We start from the raw sequence: 22,525 nt of genomic DNA, 5'->3' as shown, positions 1-22,525 counted from the left end.
GGAGGCCCTGGACATGGGCTTAGTCTTCTCATTGCACGTTCTCACAGAACGTTATGCGCTGCTGCGCCTCTTGCCGACCTCCGGTGTGGTTACATGTGAGATAATACATGCGTTGCTTCGGAGGTTTTGTTGTATGCCGGCTGTTCACCAACGGCCTCCCGGATCTCCAGGAAGCCTCTGCTTTCGTGCCCGCACTTTGCCCATGCGTATCAGGAGTATCCACACGCCAAGTCGTTACTTTTATATCGCTCTAAAAGTGGGAATAGATTTCTCAAGAAATCACAGCTTTATTGTTCAATATGATTTCACCAGAGACGCGGTTTTAAACCTACACGGTTTCTTCCTCAATGGCAAAAGATATTAGTGAGGGACATACACAGAGCTATGGGGACTGGGTACTGCGGATGTGCTAGCTGCCATCTAGCAACCCATGTCCTCAGCTCTATACCCAAAATCCCGGTAATAGAGCTAATGACATTACTAAAACCTGGACCGTGACTTAGACCTCGATATAAACATTACCAGGTGTTTGTTCACATTGTTCATTCCTACACTCGCGATCATTGCAATGCCTTTTGCTAGATCCTGTGTTCAATGCATTATTTCCTCCTTACACATCCAAAGATAACATACTACATTAAAATAGATCTCACATGTACTTCCAAAAATGATTAAAAAAATATATAAATAAAAAATCAAGTATAAATCTAAAATCCAGACAGGAAGAAAAGGCGGAAGGCGCATTATTCCAGTTACAATTGATGACATAGGACCAGTGGGAGGATGCAGGGCACGTCGATGCGCTGGTAAAACAGCCTGGCATCAACGTGTCATGTAAACCGACCGCTGGTCCATCTTAGAAATCCCAAAATGTCCAGTTCAGAATTAAGTCCCTTGGGCGCCATTGTTCCAAACTCCTAAATCATTCTCGACTCGCATCTCGACCTCTTGGATATTAGATCACCCCCCCCTCTAATCCTACTTAACGGATTGGATCGCTGCAAATTTTTAAACATGTTGGATCACTGGCACGGTGTCATTTATTTGTAAAAGATATTTTATTGATGCAGCGGAAGTCCCGACCCCTGATGCATCGTCATTACACCGTACCGAGAAGGATACGGGCGGGATGTAATTTAGGTGATGTGACCACGTGTGTTTTTCATACCCCTTTCTAATATTATTTATTTGCTCCGGAATTCTAACCTTGAAGGTTCTGCTTGTACGTGCCACACACTGTTTAGGGGGCGCTCCAGGATGTAGATGACTGCCTCGCTATTGCATGATGATATTTCATTCATCTGTATTGGTTCTAGAAGTTCTTTATTGTGTTTTTTTTAATGAAACGTAGTTGTTCTATAGTTGCTGTAAACGCCGCATCTGTAGAATCCTTTCCGTGCCGTCTATGGTCTAGTTATGGCTTTTTCTCTGTTTTCTTACAGTTTGGAGCAATTTGTAGTCCTAAATTTGATGCTTTTGTATATACAATGGGGGTCTTTATTTATTTTTTTGGTAAAATAGTTGCTTAGGGTTCTGGTGCACATTACTCTATATATAATCACATTGGAGCGCACTAACGCAGGACACTGAACCTACCACAAGTGCGCTCTACAATAAGTGGATGAATCCAGGAATCAATATTTACCTGATCAATCAGGAGCGGGATAAGAAAATAAATCCCAGTATATGAATTGTATGTTGCGTGAGCTCCGCAACTAATAGTACATGAGGGACCGTGACTTAATTTATACATTTTTATACATGTTGATTTTATTTGTTTGTTAGTAATATATATTGTATTGATTAGGGCACTTTCACACTAGCGTTTTTCTTTTCCGGCACTGAGTTCCGTCAAAAGGGCTCAATGCCGGAAAAGAACTGATCAGGTATATCCCCATGTATCATGAATGGAGAGTAAGGGTACTTTCACACTAGCGGCAGGATGTATCCGACAGGCTGTTTTATCCTGTCGGATCAGTCCTGCTGCTATTTCGCAGTGCCGCCGGACTGCCGCTCCATCCCCATTGACTATAATAGGGATGGGGGCGGAGCTCCGGCGCAGCACGGCAGTGCGCGGTGAGAGGCCGCCGGACTAAAAAGTCAATGGAGACGGAGCAGCGGCAGGACGGATCCGACAGGGTGAACAGCCTGTCTGATCCGTCCTGCTGCTAATGTGAAGGTAGCCTAATCCATTCAGGATGTCTTCAGTTCAGTCATTTTGACTGATCAGGCAAAAGATAAAACCGCAGCATGCTACGGTTTTATCTTCGGCCCAAAAAAAAATGAAGACTTGCCTGAATGCTGAATCCGGCATTTTTTTTCATAGGGATGTATTAGTGCCGGATCCAGCATTCAAAATACTGGATCCGTCCTCTGAAAAAAAAGGTGAAAAAAGAAATGCTGGATCCGTTTTGCCGGATGACACCGGAAAGACGGATCCGGCGTTTCAAAGCATTTTTCTGCCTGATCAGGATTCTGATCAGTCTTACAAATGCCATCAGTTGGCATACGTTTTGCCGGATCCGGCAGGCAGTTCCAGCGACGGAGCTGCTTGCTGGATCTCTCTGCCGCAAGTGTGAAAATAGCCTTTACTTGTGAGCTGGCCATTGTTTTGGATTTTTATTGCAGCACCTATTGGTTGATAGCAGGTCAGGCTCTACCCTGGTCAGCTCTCCATCTTTTTTTGTGTGTATCCTTATAATTCCTTTTAAAGGATCTTTCCCACCGTTAATATTTTTTTTTAAGGTAGATTCACCATAAAAATCTGATCAGTGATGGTCCAGACCCCACCGATCCTGAGAACAGAGGTGACGATCGCCTGCGGCCAGTCTCATTGTGTAGTATGGACTGATACTTTTGCAGAAGTTTAGGCATCTCCTAGTCGTGTGCTTTTGCTGATCTTTAAAATGAGTATATTCCAGGAGGGTATTTTGCTGTCCTAGCAAACTGTGCAATGTTAGTCTGGTTTCCAGCCTGCGGCGGGCAAAAGGTCTCAACAATCATAATCTGCTGATACAGAGAATGTACAGGCTCCTGAAGGCCCTCACCATCTCTCTACAGTATTCACCACTGTAGTCTTGCGCTGAGTTAATTGTTTCCAATATTGATGACCTAAAATATTGATGACCTCTCCTCCAACTCCCCGCACCCTCACCAGCCGTCTGTGGCTTCTTCCTAGGCAATGTTGGACTTATTGGGTACATTGGGTCCACCAGAGGAATTGTTGCTGAGGGCTCGCCTGCTCTCTACCTCTAATTGTAATATAAATATAATACCAAATATACAACATTTGTCATTCTATAAGACACACCTAGGTTTTTCAGGAGGAAAATATATATATATTTTTCCCATCAGATAAGACCCCCAGTCTTCATCCGAAGCAGAGCCCCCCCCCCCCCCCCCCCCAGTCTTCATCACACCTCACATCAGACAAAAATAAATAAAACAACTTACCTCTTCTCTCCGGATGGCACCTCCATTTGGAAGTCATGCAGTCAGGAAACCGCAAGACGTCTGGCAGAAGACCATCGAGCAGTGAGTAATACCAGAGCTAGCAGGGCTACACTCACCCACCTCCCATGTACTTATAATGGAAGTGCTCCTTCGTATTTGCTTTATAAGACTCACTGTCATGTTTGTCCACAATATATAAATATATATATATATATTTATTTTTTTTTTGGGGGGGGGGGTTGTGTCTTGAGTGAAAAATGTGGTAAAAAATACAGTACAAGTTTTCCTATTGTTTATGGGCTCCATTTAACGTGTGCGCCTGACGTGTAAATTCAACGATTGCCTCAGAAGGGCAACATACAATGATATTTACAGAAATTCAGTATTGAAGGCCTATGCCGCCATACCGTCCAGTGTCTGTACTGCAGCTCATTCTTATTCACTGCTGTGGTGCTGAGCCATGTGGATGAATGTGATGTCACAGCGGTCGTGCCAGGAGTTAGGGCCCACTGTACAGGTATTGATGACCTTAAAGGGAATCTGTCACCTTGTTCTGACATATAAAACCGAATGTACCTTAAAGCTTGTGTACCCCGATAGTTCCCAGCGATCGATCCATAATCTTCTCCGGACGAACCTGTCCTATTTTATCGCCCTATAAACCTTTCCCGCCTTTTATGCTAATCGCCATAAGAGTCATATCCTACTTGTTTGACGTCAGAAGAGTCATATTTTCGCGGAGTCAAGCACCTCAGCTCTGCCTATAGATAAGATCTCGCGCATGTGCAATATTTATTTCGGGCAGAGCTCAGTTGCGAAAGTATTGCGAATGGGATATTTGAGAACATTCCAGCACACATTGGCGTGAGGGGGAGGGGACATGCACTAAACTATCTGATTGGCCTAACAAATAAGGGGCAAGTGCACGATTTCGGACGAGATTACAAGGAGTGAGGGCAGAAATCGGCTGTCGATCAAAGTTTAGGGGGCGGGAAATAGGCTATGATGGTGTGAGGGGAAGGAATCGTTTATGCAAATGAGCCTAACGGCAGGAAAGGTTTATAGGGCGATAAAATAGGACAGGTTAGTCCTGAGAAGATCGTGGATCGATCGCTGGGAACTATCAGGGTAACTAAGCATTAAGGTACATGGGATTATAGATCATACAACCTCCCCTTTAAATAACTTACACTAATAACTATAAATAATAATAAGAAACGTGGACACATTAGTGCATGGATAAAATTAGGCCACGGCCAACTTTATTGACGTATAGCTTATACAAATAGATGATAACCAAATAACTTTTAAAACCACAGATTAGACCAGCCATAAGCTCGGCCTAAATACCATAATCAACTCATCCACTCGCCACTATACGGCGAGCAACTTTACCCCTTACCGATTTAATAAAGTGGCCGTGATAAACAAAACTTAAGGGAGGGCGGGCAGGCGGGCAGCAGCGCCTCAGATTGCGATCCAGCAGACAGCACAATGCTGTCATCCACCGCAGTTATATACGCCTTTGGCCATAAACACTCCTGACCATCAGCCAATGCCCTACTGTTGCTGGGGTTCCTAATCTTCCTGACCCCAGCAACAATCCCAGGATAGGAAATGCATCATCCAATCCGACCTCACCTTTCCTACCCTGGATACAATGGCTATTTTTAGCTATCCACTTTCTGCGGGAAAAATTCCCGCCAAAACGAACAGCTATCTAACCTGGGATGCTCATAATCCCATAAGGATCCCAACATATTGTCATATACGGGATCCTGACATGGGATTATAGATCATATCATTATAGATCATACAACCTCCTCTTATAAAGAGGACCTTTTCATTGCAATAAAAAATCTAAACTAAGTATACAGACATGGAGAGCGGCGCCCAGGGATCTCCCTGCACTTACTATTATCCCTGGGCGCCGCTCCGTTCTGCCGGTATAGGCTCCGTTATCTTCAGATTTTAGGCTCAACTGGGAGGAGCCTGCTCTGGTTCTCCTGGGCGTCTCCTTCTCCCAGGCTGGAGTGCTGGCCAATCGCAGCACTCGGCTCATAGCCTGGGAGAAAAAAAACTCTCAGGCTATAAGCTGAGTGCTGCCAAATACCATAATCAACTCATCCACTCGCCACTATACGGCGAGCGACTTTACCCACCGGACCATGCCAACTAAACAGGCGGCATGGGCTCCACCCCCACCCAAAGCTTTCTCAACCATAGCCTGCAAATCTAAATTGAAAATATCTAACCCAATATCAGATAAATTAACTTTAACTTTATCAGAAAAATACAGGTCGGGCACATTTTATCCAAGTATTTCATATTCGCATATGACAACCACAGCAACCGAGGAACTATCTCAGAGAAAACGAGACGGGAGTTAGGAAACAACCGCCTCGTTCTAACCATGGTTGGCTTCATGCCGTGTGCCAATTCCATAGTTCCAACCTTACCCACATCATTACCACCTGCGTGTAAAATAATGACATCTGGGTACAAGGAACACATTTCAAAAATGACGTCCATCAAACCCTCCCAACGAAGTCCTCTAACTCCGTTCCAGTAAATACGAACTGCATCCGTGGACCACGACAGGTTATCACTTTCCGTTGCTCTTTGATTGGCCCAGTGCACAAACGAATGGCCGACGATCCATACAGTGATACCTGAAAAATCTATCAAAAACAACATTAGATAACATTCAAAGAAGGACAAATATAAAGCTTAAAACGACTAGACGACCACCTCCCAATTTTTTTAAATCACTGACTTGCTTAATCCAGACCGAGTTGCAGCCCCTATTCTGAAGGAATGTGACGTAAGGTAAAAACCATCCAAACCCAAAACCCGTAAACATTTAGCCAATACTGAACGAAATTGATATTGAGTTAAAGCAGTAAAATCAGGATGAACCAGAAATAATCCACCACCGACTGGCCTACAGTGCCATACTTACCGGACAAATGTCACCCGACTGGATTCTACCCACACGTACCCAGGAACCCTTACCTGGTTGATCTGTTTTAGAGTGCCGAAGAAAGAACGAAACATAATTAGCATGAACATGCACATTTTCCAACCACATACCCAAACTAGATCCTTTACTCCTTGGCAAAAGTTAACTAAGGCTACTTTCACACTTGCGTTTGGGGTTCCGCTTGTGAGATCCGTTTTAAGGCTCTCACAAGGGGCACTGAACGGATCAGTTCAGCCCCAATGCATTCTGAATGGATACGGATCTATTCAGAATGCATCAGTTCGCCTCCATTCCGCTCAGGAGACTGACACCCAAACACTGCTTGCAGCGTTTTGGTGTCCGCCTGGCCGTGCGGAGCCAAACCGATCCGTCCTGACTTACAATGCAAGTCAATGGGGATGGATCCGTTTGACGTTGACACAATATGGTGCAATTGCAAACGGATCCGTTCCCCCATTGACTTTCAATGTAAATTCAGGAGTCCCTATTAATATACCATCGGATCGGAGTTTTCTCCAATCCGATGGTATATTTTAACTTGAAGCGTCCCCATCACCATGGGACCGCCTCTATGTTAGAATATACCATCGGATTTGAGTTAGATTGTGAAAACTCAGATCCGACAGTATATTCTAACACAGAGGCGTTCCCATAGTGATTGGGACGCTTCAAGTTAGAATATACTAAGAACTGTGCACATAACTGCCCCCTGCTGCCTGGCACCACTTGATCTCTTACAAGGGGCTGTGATCCACACAATTAACCCCTCAGGTGCCGCACCTGAGGGGTTAATTGTGCGGATCTCAGCCCCCTGATCGGGTGCTGCCAGGCAGCAGGGGGCAGTTATGTGCACAGTTCTTAGTCCAGTTCTTAGTCCCCAGTATTAAAAGCATTGGTGGCCAGTGCGGACCCCCCTCACCCCCTCCCCAGTATTAAAAGCATTGGTGGCCAGTGCGGCCCCCTCCCTCCCCAGTATTAAAAGTATTGGCCGCCCCCCCCCCCCCCCCCTCCCTCCCCAGTATTAAAAGCATTGGTGGCAGTGGCCACAGGCATGCTGCGCTTTTTGCTCCGGCCAAAAATCCGGAACACTTGCCGCAAGGCCGGATCCGGAATGAATGCCCATTGAAAGGCATTGATCCGGATCCGGCCTTAAGCTAAACGTCGTTTCGGCGCATTGCCGGATGCGACGTTTAGCTTTTTCTCTGGTTACCATGGCTGCCGGGACGCTAAAGTCCTGGCAGCCATGGTAAAGTGTAGTGGGGAGCGGGGAGCAGCATACTTACCATCCGTGCGGCTCCCGGGGCGCTCCAGAGTGACGTCAGGGCGCCCCAAGCGCATGGATCACGTGATCGCATGGACACGTCATCCATGCGCATGGGGCGCCCTGACGTCACTCTGGAGCGCCCCGGGAGCCGCACGGACTGTAAGTATGCCGCTCCCCTGCTCCCCACTACTACTATGGCAACCAGGACTTTAATAGCGTCCTGGGTGCCATAGTAACACTGAAAGCATTTTGAAGACGGATCCGTCTTCAAATGCTTTCAGTACAGTTGCGTTTTTCCGGATCCGGCGTGTAATTCCGGCAAGTGGAGTGCACGCCGGATCCGGACAACGCAAGTGTGAAAGAGGCCTTAGAGTTCCGTCCTAGGGGCTATATACCAGAAAAGAACTGATCAGGCATATCCCCATGCATTCTGAATGGAGAGCAATCCGTTCAGGATGTCTTCAGTTCAGTCATTTTGACTGATCAGGCAAAAGCTAAAACCGCAGCATGCCAGAATGCCGGATCCAGCATTTTTCCCAATAGGAATGTATTCGTGCCAGATCTGGCATTCAAAATACCGGAATGCACCCGCACTAAATCCGGACCCATTCACTTCTATGGGGCTGTGCACATGAGCGGTGATTTTCACACATCACTTGTGCGTTGCGTAAAAATCGCAGCATGCTCTATGTTGTGCGTTTTTCACGCAACGCAGGCCCCATAGAAGTTAATGGGGCTGCGTGAAAATTGCAAGCAAGTGCAGATGCGGTGCAATTTTCACGCATGGTTGCTAGGATGAAAGTCTATTCACTGTATTATTTTCCCTTATAACATGGTTATAAGGGAAAATAATAGCATTCTTTAATACAGAATACATAGTAGGTCAATATAATAAACACCCAAGTATAATAAACATTGGTGGCGCAATGCCCCCCCCCCCCCCAATATAATAAACATTGGTGGCGCAATGCGCTCCCCCCAACACCCCAGTATAATAAACATTGGTGGCGCAGTGCGCCCCCCCCCCCAATATAATAAACATTGGCACAGTGCGCCCCCCCAATATAATAAACATTGGCACAGTGCGCCCCCCCAATATAATAAACATTGGTGGCGCAGTGCGCCCCCCCCCCCCAATATAATAAACATTGGTGGCGCAGTGGGCAGTGCCAATGAGGGTTAAAAAATCATTAACTCACCTTCTCCAATTGATCGTCTCCTGTTCGTTCTTCAGGACCTGTGGTTACATCACTGTGCTCATCACATGATACATCACTATGGTAATGGACCATGTGATGAGCTCAGTGACGTCACCACAGGTCCTGAAGAAAGAACAGGAGACTGGCAGCTACGCGATCAACTGGAAGAGGTGAGTTACATTTTTTTAATTATTTTTTAACCCTCATTGGCACTTCCCACTGAGCCACCAATGTTTCTTATACTGGGGTGTTGGGGGGGGGGGGGGGGCGCACTGTGCCACCAATGTTTCTTATACAAATACAGGAGGCGGGTGCCGGAATCAAATAGCCGGTGTAGCGTTACATTACCCTACTTCGTAAGATTTCCCTACCTCCTGACTTCCCGTCGCACTGCTAATGACGTGAGGAGGCGTTCCTGAGTTTTGACGATCTGCGCATGCGCAAACCGACAGTATATGGAAAATCTCAGCGGAGTTCAGCTTCACACCGGGACACTGCGCATGCGCCGGCCGGAGTTAGCCGCGCTTGCGCACTGGGCCGTAATATTTCCCTACTGAGGTTCTCCTGCGCATGCGCAGTGTCCCGGTGTAAAGCTGAACTCCGATGAGATTTTCCATAAACTGTCGGTTTGCACATGCGCAAATCGTCAAAACTTAGGAACGCCTCCTCACGTCATTAGCTGTGCGACGGGAAATCTCACGAGGTAGGGTAGTATAACGTTACACCGGCACCCGACCTCTATGACAGGGAGCTGCGATCAGCGGCAGTTAACCCCTCAGGTACCGCACCTGAAGGGTTAACTCAACTGCCGCTGATCGCTGAGGTCGGGAGCCGGCTATTTGATTCCGGCACCCGCCTCCTGTATTTGTATTAACAGGTCAGTTATCGTCATTGGTGGCTCAGTGGCCACAGCCCCTCCTCCTCCCGTCTCTCTCCTTATTGGGGGCGGAAGCAGCACAGGGGGAGGGAGAGACTCCTTCTCCACTGCGCTGCTGAGAATTCTAGAGTCTGACTCCCGGTTCTTTTAACTCTAACCGAATCGAATGAGTCACTAACTAAGTCGGATCTTTAGTTTTTTTTCACCTGTGACTCATTTGATTCTTTCTTAGGCCTCTTTCACACTTGCGTTGTCCGGATCCGGCGTGTACTCCACTTGTCGGAATTACACGCCGGATCCGGAAAAACGCAAGTGTACTGAAAGCATTTGAAGATGGATCCGTCTTCAAAATGCTTTCAGTGTTACTATGGCACCCAGGACGCTATTAAAGTCCTGGTTGCCATAGTAGTAATGGGGAGCGGGGAGCGGTATACTTACAGTCCGTGCGGCTCCCGGGGCGCTGGCATGCCATGCGATGACGTGCCATGCGATCACGTGATCCATGCGCCTGGGGCGCCCTGACGTCACTCTGGAGCGCCCTGGGAGCCGCACGGACGGTAAGTATGCTGCTCCCCCGCTCCCCGCTACACTTTACCATGGCAAACAGGACTTTAGCGTCCCGGCAGCCATGGTAACCACTCTAAAAAAAAGCTAAACGTCGGATCCGGCAATGCGCCGAAACGACGTTTAGCTTAACGCCTTGTGGCAAGTCTTCAGGATTTTTGGCCGGAGCAAAAAGCGCAGCATGCTGCGGTATTTTCTCCGGCCAAAAAACGTTCCGTTCCGGAACTGAAGACATCCTGATGCATCCTGAACGGATTTCACTCCATTCAGAATGCATTAGGATAATCCTGATCAGGATTCTTCCGGCATAGAGCCCCGACGACGGAACTCAGGTGTGAAAGAACGCAGGTGTGAAAGAGCCCTTAGACTCCCTGTACTTCTGTCAGTGACTCAGACTCAGAGCTGCTAGTGCTTGCATTGCCTCAGCTCTGATTGGTTGGTGGGCGGGGAGGGGAGGGGCTGGCAGAAGCAGCTTCCACTCTAGGATCAGATTACACTCGAGCCCCTCCCCTCCCTGCTGCCAGCGGCTCTGCTATTGTGTGCTGTGACTCACTGACTCAGACTGAGAAGAACATCGGCGGCGGCAGAGAACTATCATGTCCTGTGCCCCGCCGCTGTATTCAATGGCAGAGCTGCGGCGGCGGGTCTAGTCGCAAATGGCGACAAGACTACAAAGTCTTGTCGCCATTTGTAAATTCTAAGTCGCATTGGCGACCATTTTGGTCGCCATCTGGAGCCCTGTACTTACCTGCACTGTCTGTGGCTGGCCGGCCGGCTCTCCTCCTACTGGTTATTGACAGGTCTGTGTGGCGCATCGCACCAATGCTGGGGAGGGAGGGGGGGGGCTGCACTGGCCACCATTGCTTTTAATACTGGGGAGGGGGGGGCAGCACTGGCCACCAATGCTTTTAATACTGGGGAGGGAGGGGGGTCTGGCCTCCTGCTGCCTGGCAGCTCCCGATCAGGGGGCTGAGATCCGCACAATTAACCCCTCAGGTGCGGCACCTGAGGGGTTAATTGTGTGGATCACAGCCCCCTGTAAGAGATCGGGTGCTGCCAGGCAGCAGGGGGCAGTTATGTACACAGTTCTTGGTATATTCTAACTTGAAGCGTCCCCATCACCATATGATATTATACGATCGTGAAAACTCAGATCTGAAAAAGCTGTTATGCAGACGGATCCGCACTGAACGGATAGCATCGTTTGCATTATAGGTGCGGATCCGTCTGTGCAGATACCAGACGGATCCGCACCGAACGCAAGTGTGAAAGTATCCTAATCCTAAAAGCACCAAAAAACATGCACGTAAAAGCGGTGGAAAAAAGCAAGGCCTCAAAAACATTATCGCAGACCAAAGACGTAGCATCACACAATGATGACAACAAACCAGGGGAAATCGGGCACCTACTATCCAGAACACACCTACCCTTCTTATAACCCTTTCAAAACTTGCTTAACCATAAAATAATCCAAAACTGCGGGAACACCTAAAACTCTAAGAAAAAAAGAAACACCCGAAAGCATCCTTACAACAGTTGCGTGGGCTAAATTCTCTTCAAAAAGCGATAAGCAAAAGGCCAAAGCAGAAATATCATTGCTACTAAACTTGGATCCATCTCTACTCTCCATAAAACACCACTTATTACATGAACGCACATAATCCAACCAAGTGGCCAGGGCAACAGAAGACTGCAGGTAAGACATACCTACGACCAAATTAGATTCCAAAGATAAGGAGGACACAACTCCCCTTCTAGGTCGGCCTCCTTTGTCAGCCTGCGAAATCTCTGAAACTGAAAACGAGAAAGTGAGTCAGCAATAGAATTATCCACTCCAGGAATATACCTTGCCTTCAACCAAATATTTAATTTTAAACCGAGAAGAACTAAATGCCGTAACAATTTAATCACTAACGGACACTTGGATGACAAACAATTGACAGCAAACAAGACTCCTTTATTATCAGTATGTATAATAATTCGCTTATTTTAGAAAAACCTGCCCCATAAGACTAAAGATACCACAACTGGAAATAATTCCAATAACATCATCTTCTTTGTAACTCCATTTTCTACCCAAGAAGGATGCCGCTCTACTGCACACCAATGCCCACTCCAATATGCTCCAAACCCACTCGCGCCTGCTGCGTCCAAACAAGAGGAGGAGCCAAAACAAATTCATCCTGCCAATAATGTCGACCATTGAACTGCTGAAAAAATTCTAACCAAATAGACAAACCCCTCCTTAACTTCCTTACATAGCCGCACGTGAAAAGCTGGATTACGCACACCTGAAATTTTTGCCGACAACTGTCTACAGAACACACGCCCCTTTGGCATAATCCGTGATGCAAATGCTAAAAGACCCAATACCGACTGCATTTCCCTCACCGTCGCTCTCCGTTTACATAGCAAATCAGATTTAGCAGCCCGTATCTTCTCAACCTTCAACGGCAGACGAAATTCTCCTTCCACAGAATCGATAACAATACCCAAATACTCTAAACAACTAACCGGATAAACACTCTTATCTACATCTAAAGGAACGCCAAACTCTGAACAAACATCCGTAAAAGAATTCAAAAGATCTAAACAAACTGAAGATTCAACCGGTCCTATAAACAAAAAATCATCTAAATAATGCGTTACATGCATGTTCCTCACGGCAACCACCCATTCTAAAAAGGAAGAAAAAGCCTCAAAATAAAAACAAGACACAGAACATTCCATTGGTAAACACTTATCAAAATAAAAGGAACCCTGAAAATGAAAACCAAGAGAACTAAAAGCAGATGGATGCACTGGCAAAAGGAAAAAAGCCGCCATAATGTTAGCTTTCGCCATTAATGCCCCTTTTCCAAAGTCACGCATCAGATCCAGAGCGGAATCAAATGTAGCGTACTTAACTGAGCATAATGACCTGTCAATCTCATCATTCAGCGATGCCCCATAGGGAAAGGACAAATGATGAAATAAACGGTAAGCATTAGGCTCCTTTTTCGGAACTGCACCTAGTGGGGAAAGACGAAAATTAGAAAAAGGAGGGCAAGGGAAAGGACCAGCAATCCTATCCATAGCCAGCTCCTTTAACAACTTTGACTGTACCACCAAAGGAAATTGAGCCACAGAAGACAAGTTATTTACCCACTCGCAACCAACTCCCGAAAATGATGGCAGCTGAAAACCAACTGCAAAACCTTCAAGAAGCAATTCTGCCTTCTTGCGCTTTGGGTAATGCTCTAGCCATGGACACATGCTCTCCAAATTTACCGGCATCCATGCCCTTTGCAACAAATTTTTGGGTAGATGGGCAAATTTGCTTTTTTGAAGCAGCGCACTATTGGGTGGCTACCTCCACAGAATGCAAATTCGTGACGATATTTGCACGAGGAAGGCCATCGACACTGCGCTTCATTAAACGCAAAGCAGGTGCCCTTCCGAAAAACAGAAGACTGCGGAGCTGATGCAGAAGGCTGATGCTTTGCGGCAGAAAAAGATGTACGCTGCGGCACCAATAGATTAAGCCACAAACCCACATCTTTTGTGCCCCATCGCCTCTGCCTCACTCCCTCATCATACGTAAACCAACCCAAACCTCCCAAATTCTTATATGCTTCTAAAACATTATGCAAATGCTGAAATAAACCCGAACATCTTCGGGGGTATTTTTCCCCCATCACACTGCAGAATATACAGTACGCCTGCAACCAATTATTAAATGTTCTAGGGATCGGGCGTCTCCTGTCCTCTTCTGATTTCTCCCCCCGCTTTTCTAATTTAATAACTAACTCTTTAGATGCAGGCAACAGAGATAATGTCAACAAATTCATTTTTCCATATCTTCTCCTTAACAGACATGGACAAATGAAAGCCGAGAGGAGATATATCGCACGGAAGCGACTCTTTGTAGCCACCCCTCTGCCCTTAGACACCTCACCATCCGAATCCTCACCATCCCTCTGCTCTCCGAACTTCCAGGCATCCGCAACGTCATTTGCCGCAGCAGATGGAGGCAAGGGGGGAACTAAACTCTTTAAGGAGGATAAAACGGGGACTCGAGGACAGGGGTTAAGCCAATTTGGCACTCGCCAACTGATGACGCCCCAGGCAGGACCAATGGAGCATGCGAATCCAAGGAAGGCAGGGCAGGATCTTCTAGGCACACGCTCTCCCGCTGCTCAACACCGGAGTTGAGCTGCTGGGATCTGCGCTGCGACGACGGAACCCGTCTCATGCGCTGACTGTTCTTGCGGCGGCACGATGCAGAGGATGGCTCCAGGGACACACTGGCCAGCTAGGAACTTCTATTCTGTAACCGGCATCCGGAACCAAAATGCTGCTCACATTTCCCGGGGGCGATAATCTTTGCTGCACATCCGGATGTGACGTCAAGCTTCTGCTGCTACTTCCAGTCCGGACTCCAGAAGACGGACGCTTTTCTCCTCATCGCCGCACTTGGCCCGACCTAGAAGGGGATGGAGAGAAACGTGTGCGCTGCCTCCTCTCACGTTGTGAGGAGCGCAGGAAGCACAACAGAGGGACCCACATCCTCAGCAGCCGCATCCTGCAATCCTCCAGCGATATCTTCAGTACCGGACAGCTCCTCAAGCACCGCACGATTCCCCAGGTCAGCTAGGCAGGCTTCCAACCAGGCAGACGTTCCCCCCAGCTCCGGCTCTTCTCCTGAGTTCCGCGATCAGATCATCCATGGTAAGCGGACGTCAAACAGCAGGGCGAAGCGCACAGCAGAGCGACACACAGGGCGGCAGGCGGGCAGCAGCTCCTCGGATTGCGATCCAGCAGAGAGCACAATGCTGTCGGCCACCGCAATTATATACACCTTTGGCCATAAACACTCCTGACCATCAGCCAATGCCCTACTGTTGCTGGGGTTCCTAATCTTCCTGACCCAGGATAGGACATACATCGTCCAATCCGGCCTCACCTTCCCTACCCTGGATATCGTCCAATCCGGCCTCACCTTCCCTACCCTGGATATCGTCCAATCCGGCCTCACCTTCCCTACCCTGGATACAATGGCTATTTTTGGCCATCCACTATCCACTTTCGGCGGGAAAAATTCCCGCCAAAACTAACAGCTATCTAACCTGGGATGCTCATAATCCCATGAGGATCCCGACATATTGTCATATACGGGATCCTGACATTCGGTTTTAGATGTCAGAACGTGGTGACAGGTTCCCTTTAATGAGGGCTGAATTACTGGTGGTCGTAACCCCTGTATTAACTTTCTATACATGATAAATGGCATTTCCTGAAGACAACCCCTTTAATAACGGTATATCAGATCATGAAGAAAAATGTACGGCGCTATGCTTGAAGAGGCCGCTGGAGCACCACAGCCTCCTCAAACAGTTAAATGGCGGGATGCTGGCAATCGGTCCATCACCAATCTGATACTGATGATAGGTCCTCAATAATAGGCCTCATGCACGCAACCGTATGTATTTTGCGGTCTGCAAAAAAACGGATCCGCAAAAAATACGAATTACGTCCGCGTGCATTCCGTATTTTTTGGAACGGAACAGCTGGCCCCTAATAGAACAGTACTATCCTTGTTCGTAATGCGGACAGTAATAGGACATGTTTTATTTTTTGTGCGGAACAGAAATACGGACATACGGAATGAACACTGAGTAACTTCAGTTTTTTTTTTTTTTTGCGTACCCGTTGAAACGAATGGTGCCGTATATGGTCTTGAAAAAAACCGGAACGGACACACAAAGAATATACGTTCGTCTGCATGATCCCAGCGCTGCAAAGCACCAGTGCTAACCACTGAGCCACCCGTGCTCGTGATATCCATCTCAGTTTGAGATAGAATTAACCCCTTTCCATCACGGAAGGTAAATGTACATTAGGGGCAGCTGTTGTTTACTGCACCATGTCTGACATTCATCATAATGTACGTTTCCATCATGACAATCGTGCAGCTACCGCCAGCGTGTGCACAGGTTCGGCAGTAGGAGCGTTGCGGTGAAACACCGCCCTTCTCTTACCACAACTACCAGATCAGGGAAAATTCAGATCCCCCCCCCCCCCGCTATGCAGAGGTACAATATGTCTCCACACCAAACTATGGGGGCATCTTCACCATGGGGTAGGGTTGATCCCTTTAACCCCTTCACCCCCAGCGCCGTAATAGTATGGCGCCGGCCGGGTCTTTAAAGATGGCTCCTGAGCGCTGCGGGCGCCGTGGCCGCCTGCTTCTTATAGCATACACCCGCGGCTCATATCCGCAACCGGCAGGAATGCCGGTCGCGGACATTTAACCCCTCAGATGTCGTGGTCAATCCTGACCACGGTATCTGAGTGGGCTTAAAACTGAAAGCGCAAGCTTTCGGTGGTGCTCCGGCTCCCCCTGTGTGGCGATCGGAGGAGCCGGAGCGTGTGCGCAGCAGCCCCTGTCTTTGTGAATGACGGGAGGCTGCTGCATAGTATTTCCTATGGAGCCCTTGCCTGTGATAGGGCTCCGTAAGAAAGTAGTGAAATCATCATAGATTCCAATGCTAGTGCATTGGAGTCTATGATAATAGCAATCAGATGATTGCATGTTATAGTTCCCTATGGGAACTATAAAAAGTGTGTATAAAAAAAAAAAAAGTTTCAAAAATAATTAAATAAAAAAAAAATATTAAATTCAAATCGCCCCTCTTTTCCCAAAATGAAAATAAAAGAACTATAAAAATTAAAACAAAAATACACATCATGGGTGTCGCGATGTGCGAAAACGCCCATAGTATAAAAATATATTCCCTATACGGCAAACTGCAAAGCGGAAAAAAAAGCGTACAAATGGCCGATTTCTCCGTTTTTGGTCGCTTTATTTTCTACAAAAATAAAAGGTGATCAAGAAGTCATACACACAGAATGGTATCAATGAAAAGTTCAGATCGCCCTGCAAAAAACTAGCCCCCCCCCCCACACAGCTCCGTACACATAATTACAAAAAAGTTATAGGGGTCAAAATATGGTGACAAAAAAATAACGGCTTTTATTTACAACTTTTAATTTCTAAAAACACAAGAAAAACTATACATGTAAGGTATCGCCGGATTTGTACTGACCTGTAGAATAAAAGTAACTGGTCAGTTTCATCGAACGTCGTAAATATATATTTTTTTATTTTTATTTTTTTGCTGCAATTTCACCCCATTTTGGATTTTTGTTTTTCCCGCTTCCCACTACATCATATGCAATATTAAATGGTGGCGTTGGAAAGTACAACTTGTCTCGCAAAAAAATGGCCATGTGAACGGGCAAATTAAAAAAAGTTATGGCTCTGGGAAGGCAGGGAGCGCAAAACGGAACCGCAAAAAAGAAACCTCTAGGGGTAAAAGAGTTAATCAGCTGTGTGTAAACTGGCAGCAAGTGTTCAGTTTCCCTGCAGCGCCGCCACAGGTGAAAAAAAAAAAAAGGAATTTCTGAGATTATTTATTTTTACTGATGAGCCATCCTTTGGATAGGTCCAGTATCTGATCGGTGGGGGTCCAATCCCAGGGACCCCTTGCTTATCAGCAGTTTTGAGAAGGATCCAGCGCTCCTGTAAGCGGCTGTGCTTGGTATCTCAGCTTAGCCCCATTCACTTGAATGGGTCTGAGCTACTCCTAGGCCACGTGAACGATTAACGTGACGTCACTGGACTAGGAAAAGCAGAGAGAAGGCCACGGCGCTTACAGGAGCGCCAATGCCTTCTCAAGCCACTGATCGGCAAAGGTGCCAGTTGTCGGCCCCCACCCGACCACATACTGATGACCTATCCAGAGGATAGGTCATCGGAAAACCTCTTTAAAATGAATGGGTTCTGCCAGGTCTGCCAAAGTGAGGGATGCTGTTTGTAGCCCCTCTCGGTAATAGATTAGGAGCAGGCACCTCCTTTAATTTTTCTGTGGGTATGAAACCCACCGTGTCAGGGGGCTACAGACTAATCTATGAGGTTTGCCTATAGTTTACTGATGGCAGCTGTGAGGAGTCCGGTCAGCCCCGCTTTAGTTTTTGGAGCCTTTTCACAACTTTTTCACGGTTATATGATGAATTTCCAGTTAAGCAATTTCCTGAAATATTTAGCAAAACGCCTCCGAGCCAAAAGTGCTGATTCAGTATCCTTGTTATCGTACACCCTTTGTTTTGAACAATCTCAGAAGAATTTCCTTTGACATAATAAAACGTTATAATCGCAAATCTCTCAGATCAAACAGGTTTAGGCAGGTACGGGAAGACCCCCCAGTAGTGTGTTCACCGGTAAGGCTCTGCTTGTCCTTTTTGTTTTGAGCCTCATTGCTTGGACTTCAGGGAAAATGAAACAATCGGTGCAGGACAGAGATCTCAGGATCACCACCTTTGACGTGTGACCCCCCCCCACCATTAGTACCCGCAGGAGTGGGTGCTATGATCCGCCAAATAGGGGGAACACTTTGTCAATGCTTATTACAAACTGTAGGAGCTTTGTAGGCCCCATATGGTGCTTTCAGTAGACATCATATGTTCTCTTAGAAGAAAATCTACTGAAATGTCAAACATTTCCACTTATGGTATGTTATCATTATTATATTTATATTTTTTTTTATTTTTTCATTTATACAGTTTCTGCTGTTCTTCTACCTCCAAGAAACCTTACTATATCCTCAGAAAATTTCAAGCACATCCTGACCTGGGAGGATCCCAACAATGAGTCCACCATCTTCTACCAAGTCAATTATTTACCAATGTAGTAAGTCTGCAGTGAGTTCATCGAATCTGCATACGTGAGATATTACATGTGATAATCCCTTACAGATCATTATTTCAGACCCCAACAGAAAACTGAGGGTCCCTAGTTGATGGTACTTTGGCCCACTTTTACAGTCCATTCTGTAATAGTTGGTGGGCATGTGGATCGTTTGGTTTTAGATATGAGCACACGAGCAGCAGCTAAGACGTCGGACTAGGGTTAGTGCTTTAGAAGAGAGAGAATCTGGGAGGAGATTGTCATATATCTTCTATATAAAAGAATCTTCATATAAAAGAGGATAAAAAAAAAAAAAAAAAATGTATATTATCCTTCGGGCGGACATAAACACGCCTCTAAGTTCTTTTTATCAAATATCTTAATTTGATTTGTGCAAGCAGTGAAACAAAAGGACAATTGTATATGCAAAAATTATATAATAGTTTATTATAAAAACAAAGAATATAAAATCAATACAATTGCAAAACAAATTATGAAGTTATAAAATACCCAAAATGTACCACACTGTGGTGCTAACACCCCCCCCCCATCTCACCAGCACAGTATGACTTAGTGATAACCAGTGTCATACTTTTAACAAACAGACTCGTATACAGAGGCGTATCTATCACGAGGCAAACAAGGCATTTGCCTAGGGCGGCACTTGCCAATGGGGCGGCAAAATGCCTTGTTTGCCCCTTGTCCCATCCGTCTTATACGCCGGTATACTCAGATCCAGTGGTATATTCTAACCCCCAGGCGTTCCCATGGTGACAGGGGTTAGAATATACAGGACTATAACTTTCCAAGGGTTTTAGTCCTCTTTTCAAATAATGTCAGATCTTCCATTAACAATATTCATCTTTGCTAAGATAATAATCAGCATTATGGAGGCACTTAACACCATTTATTCCCACAGTATGGGGACTCTTGGCTATATACCGAGAGAAATATCTTATTAATATCACAAGTAGTAAACAAAATATACGTTACCGGGTCAAAGGTAGACAGAGTTCAGATGGGACCAGTTCTGAGGAACTTTCCTAGTAATCCAAAAATAATCCAAGTTTCTTCTGGTAAAGTTTTTTTCTTTTTGATTGGATGGATGGATCTATGGCCTATGGATCTCCCCTAATGCTCTGTACACAAGTAATTATCCCCCCCCCCCCCATATCTAAGAATCGTCCCCTTTAGATTAGGGATTCCCAATCAGGTAAGGTGGGTGTATTCGCATGCTAATAATACAATGATGTTATGTTAACTCCTAATATGGCATAGAACAAATAATGAAATAATATAATATTGTCCATCTGCCTCCAGATTGCACTCTGGTACTGAAGATAAACATCACAACTTTTAAGCATTTAAAACTAAATATCTAATAATACGTTCACATGACCCTTTTGACCTATTAATATACATCATTGAGGAAGGTCTTTTCCGGACACTTTTTAATTACCTATATCCTCGACTTGTTGGAGTTGGCTGTCTTCTCCTATCTTTTTGAAATATAGGTTGACTTGATGAAAATTTTATATAACTGCTTTGATGCTTGGCATCGGAACTTGTACATTTCATTTATCTACATCCATGAATAACTATTGTTTTGAAATAACATTTACTTTTCTCAGAAATCCAATTAACATAAACTTAAATGTTTTTATACCTTCTACAATACCTCTAAATCACGGGTGTCAAACACAAGGCCCGCGGGCCGAATCCGGCCCGCCAGACCTCGTCATGTGGCCCGCGTAGCCGCTGCCAGCCTTCACCTTTTATTATCACTTCCTGCAGGCGGCCCCTGCAGGAAGTGATAATAAATCGGATAATGAGCGTCAGGGCTGTTTTTCTGGCGGAACGCACCGGAACGGCGTTCCGCCACCTTTTGACATCGCAGCCTGCCATGCTCCAGTATCGCAGGCTGCGATGTATCAGCGGGGAGGGACTGGGAGGAGGAGCTGGGGGCCGGTGCGTTCACTGTGCTCTGGCCCCCAGCTCCAGTAGTTATAAAATGTGTACAATTAATAAGGATTCTATTCATGAGGCCCCCTCTGCAGTAGAACATTCAATATAGCCACATCCTACTCACAGGGCTGTTATCTTAATGCTGGCCGGCCGGGCAGACTAGCGGCAGCGTCACGATTGACGTCATGTGCCCGGCCTACTTTCTGAATGAAGGAGGCGGCGCAGGCATGTGACGTCAGTCGTGACGCTGCCGCTCGTCTGCCCGGCCGGCCAGCATTAAGATAACAGCCCTGTGAGTAGGATGTGGCTATATTGAATGTTCTACTGCAGAGGGGGCCTCATGAATAGAATCCTTATTAATTGTACACATTTTATAACTAGTCTGTACTGGAGCGGCAATGGGGGGGGGGGGTCTGTGGATGGCACTGTTATGGGGTGGGGGGGTCTGTGGATGGCACTGTTATGGGGTGGGGGGGTCTGTGGATGGCACTGTTATGGGGTGGGGGGGTCTGTGGATGGCACTGTTATGGGGTGGGGGGTCTGTGGATGGCACTGTTATGAGGTGGGGGGGGTCTGTGGATGGCACTGTTATGAGGTGGGGGGGGTCTGTGGATGGCACTGTTATGAGGTGGGGGGGGTCTGTGGATGGCACTGTTATGAGGTGGGGGGGGTCTGTGGATGGCACTGTTATGAGGTGGGGGGGGTCTGTGGATGGCACTGTTATGAGGTGGGGGGGGGGGGTCTGTGGATGGCACTGTTATGAGGTGGGGGGGGTCTGTGGATGGCACTGTTATGAGGTGGGGGGGGTCTGTGGATGGCACTGTTATGAGGTGGGGGGGGTCTGTGGATGGCACTGTTATGGGGTGGGGGGGGTCTGTGGATGGCACTGTTATGGGGTGGGGGGGTCTGTGGATGGCACTGTTATGGGGTGGGGGGGTCTGTGGATGGCACTGTTATGGGGTGGGGGGGTCTGTGGATGGCACTGTTATGGGGTGGGGGGGGTCTGTGGATGGCACTGTTATGGGGTGGGGGGGGTCTGTGGATGGCACTGTTATGGGGTGGGGGGGGTCTGTGGATGGCACTGTTATAGGATGGTGGGGGGGGGTCTGTGGATGGCACTGTTATAGGATGGGGGATCTGTGGATGCCATCCCCAGATCCCCCATTAACAGTGCCATCCCCATCTGGGGGGTTTCTTTGCTGGGCTGGACTTTTATAGCCCCCCCAAATTTTACTTGCATCCCTGTTCTCTAAAGGGGCGGTTTTAGGGGGCGGTCCTAGGGGCGGGCAGATCCCCCCATAAGTGTCACCCACAGATCCCCCATAAGTCCGATACAACCGGCCCTTTGAGGATGACCAAACTGCTGATGCGGCCCCCGATGAATTTGAGTTTGACACCCCTGCTCTAAATGATAAGTACATGGTATAACATCTATATAAATCGATACATTGTTACACATGGATAACACATTATATAGATTATTGGTTAAAAT

The 22,525-nt window shown here is 46.8% G+C and overlaps 1 protein-coding gene across 5 annotated transcripts in view; it reads left to right on the top strand.

Moving 5' to 3' along the window:
- Nucleotides 1–22,525, top strand: part of LOC122930805 (interferon alpha/beta receptor 2-like) — a 60,371-nt gene that overhangs the window by 15,659 nt on the left and 22,187 nt on the right. For 3 of the 5 annotated variants that reach the window (XM_044284416.1, XM_044284417.1, XM_044284419.1), the window contains one exon: nucleotides 18,945–19,071. The exons of the other annotated variants lie outside the window; for them this stretch is intronic. In XM_044284416.1, the coding sequence (XP_044140351.1) occupies nucleotides 18,945–19,071 (127 nt within the window). The remainder of the gene's footprint in view (nucleotides 1–18,944; nucleotides 19,072–22,525) is intronic. 5 annotated transcript variants of the gene reach the window in all.

This window comes from Bufo gargarizans, chromosome 3 (genome assembly GCF_014858855.1).
Source record: "Bufo gargarizans isolate SCDJY-AF-19 chromosome 3, ASM1485885v1, whole genome shotgun sequence".
In the NCBI taxonomy this organism is placed as follows: domain Eukaryota; kingdom Metazoa; phylum Chordata; class Amphibia; order Anura; family Bufonidae; genus Bufo; species Bufo gargarizans.
Note: the sequence above shows the minus strand (reverse complement) of the source record. Positions and strands in the feature narration are given on the sequence as shown.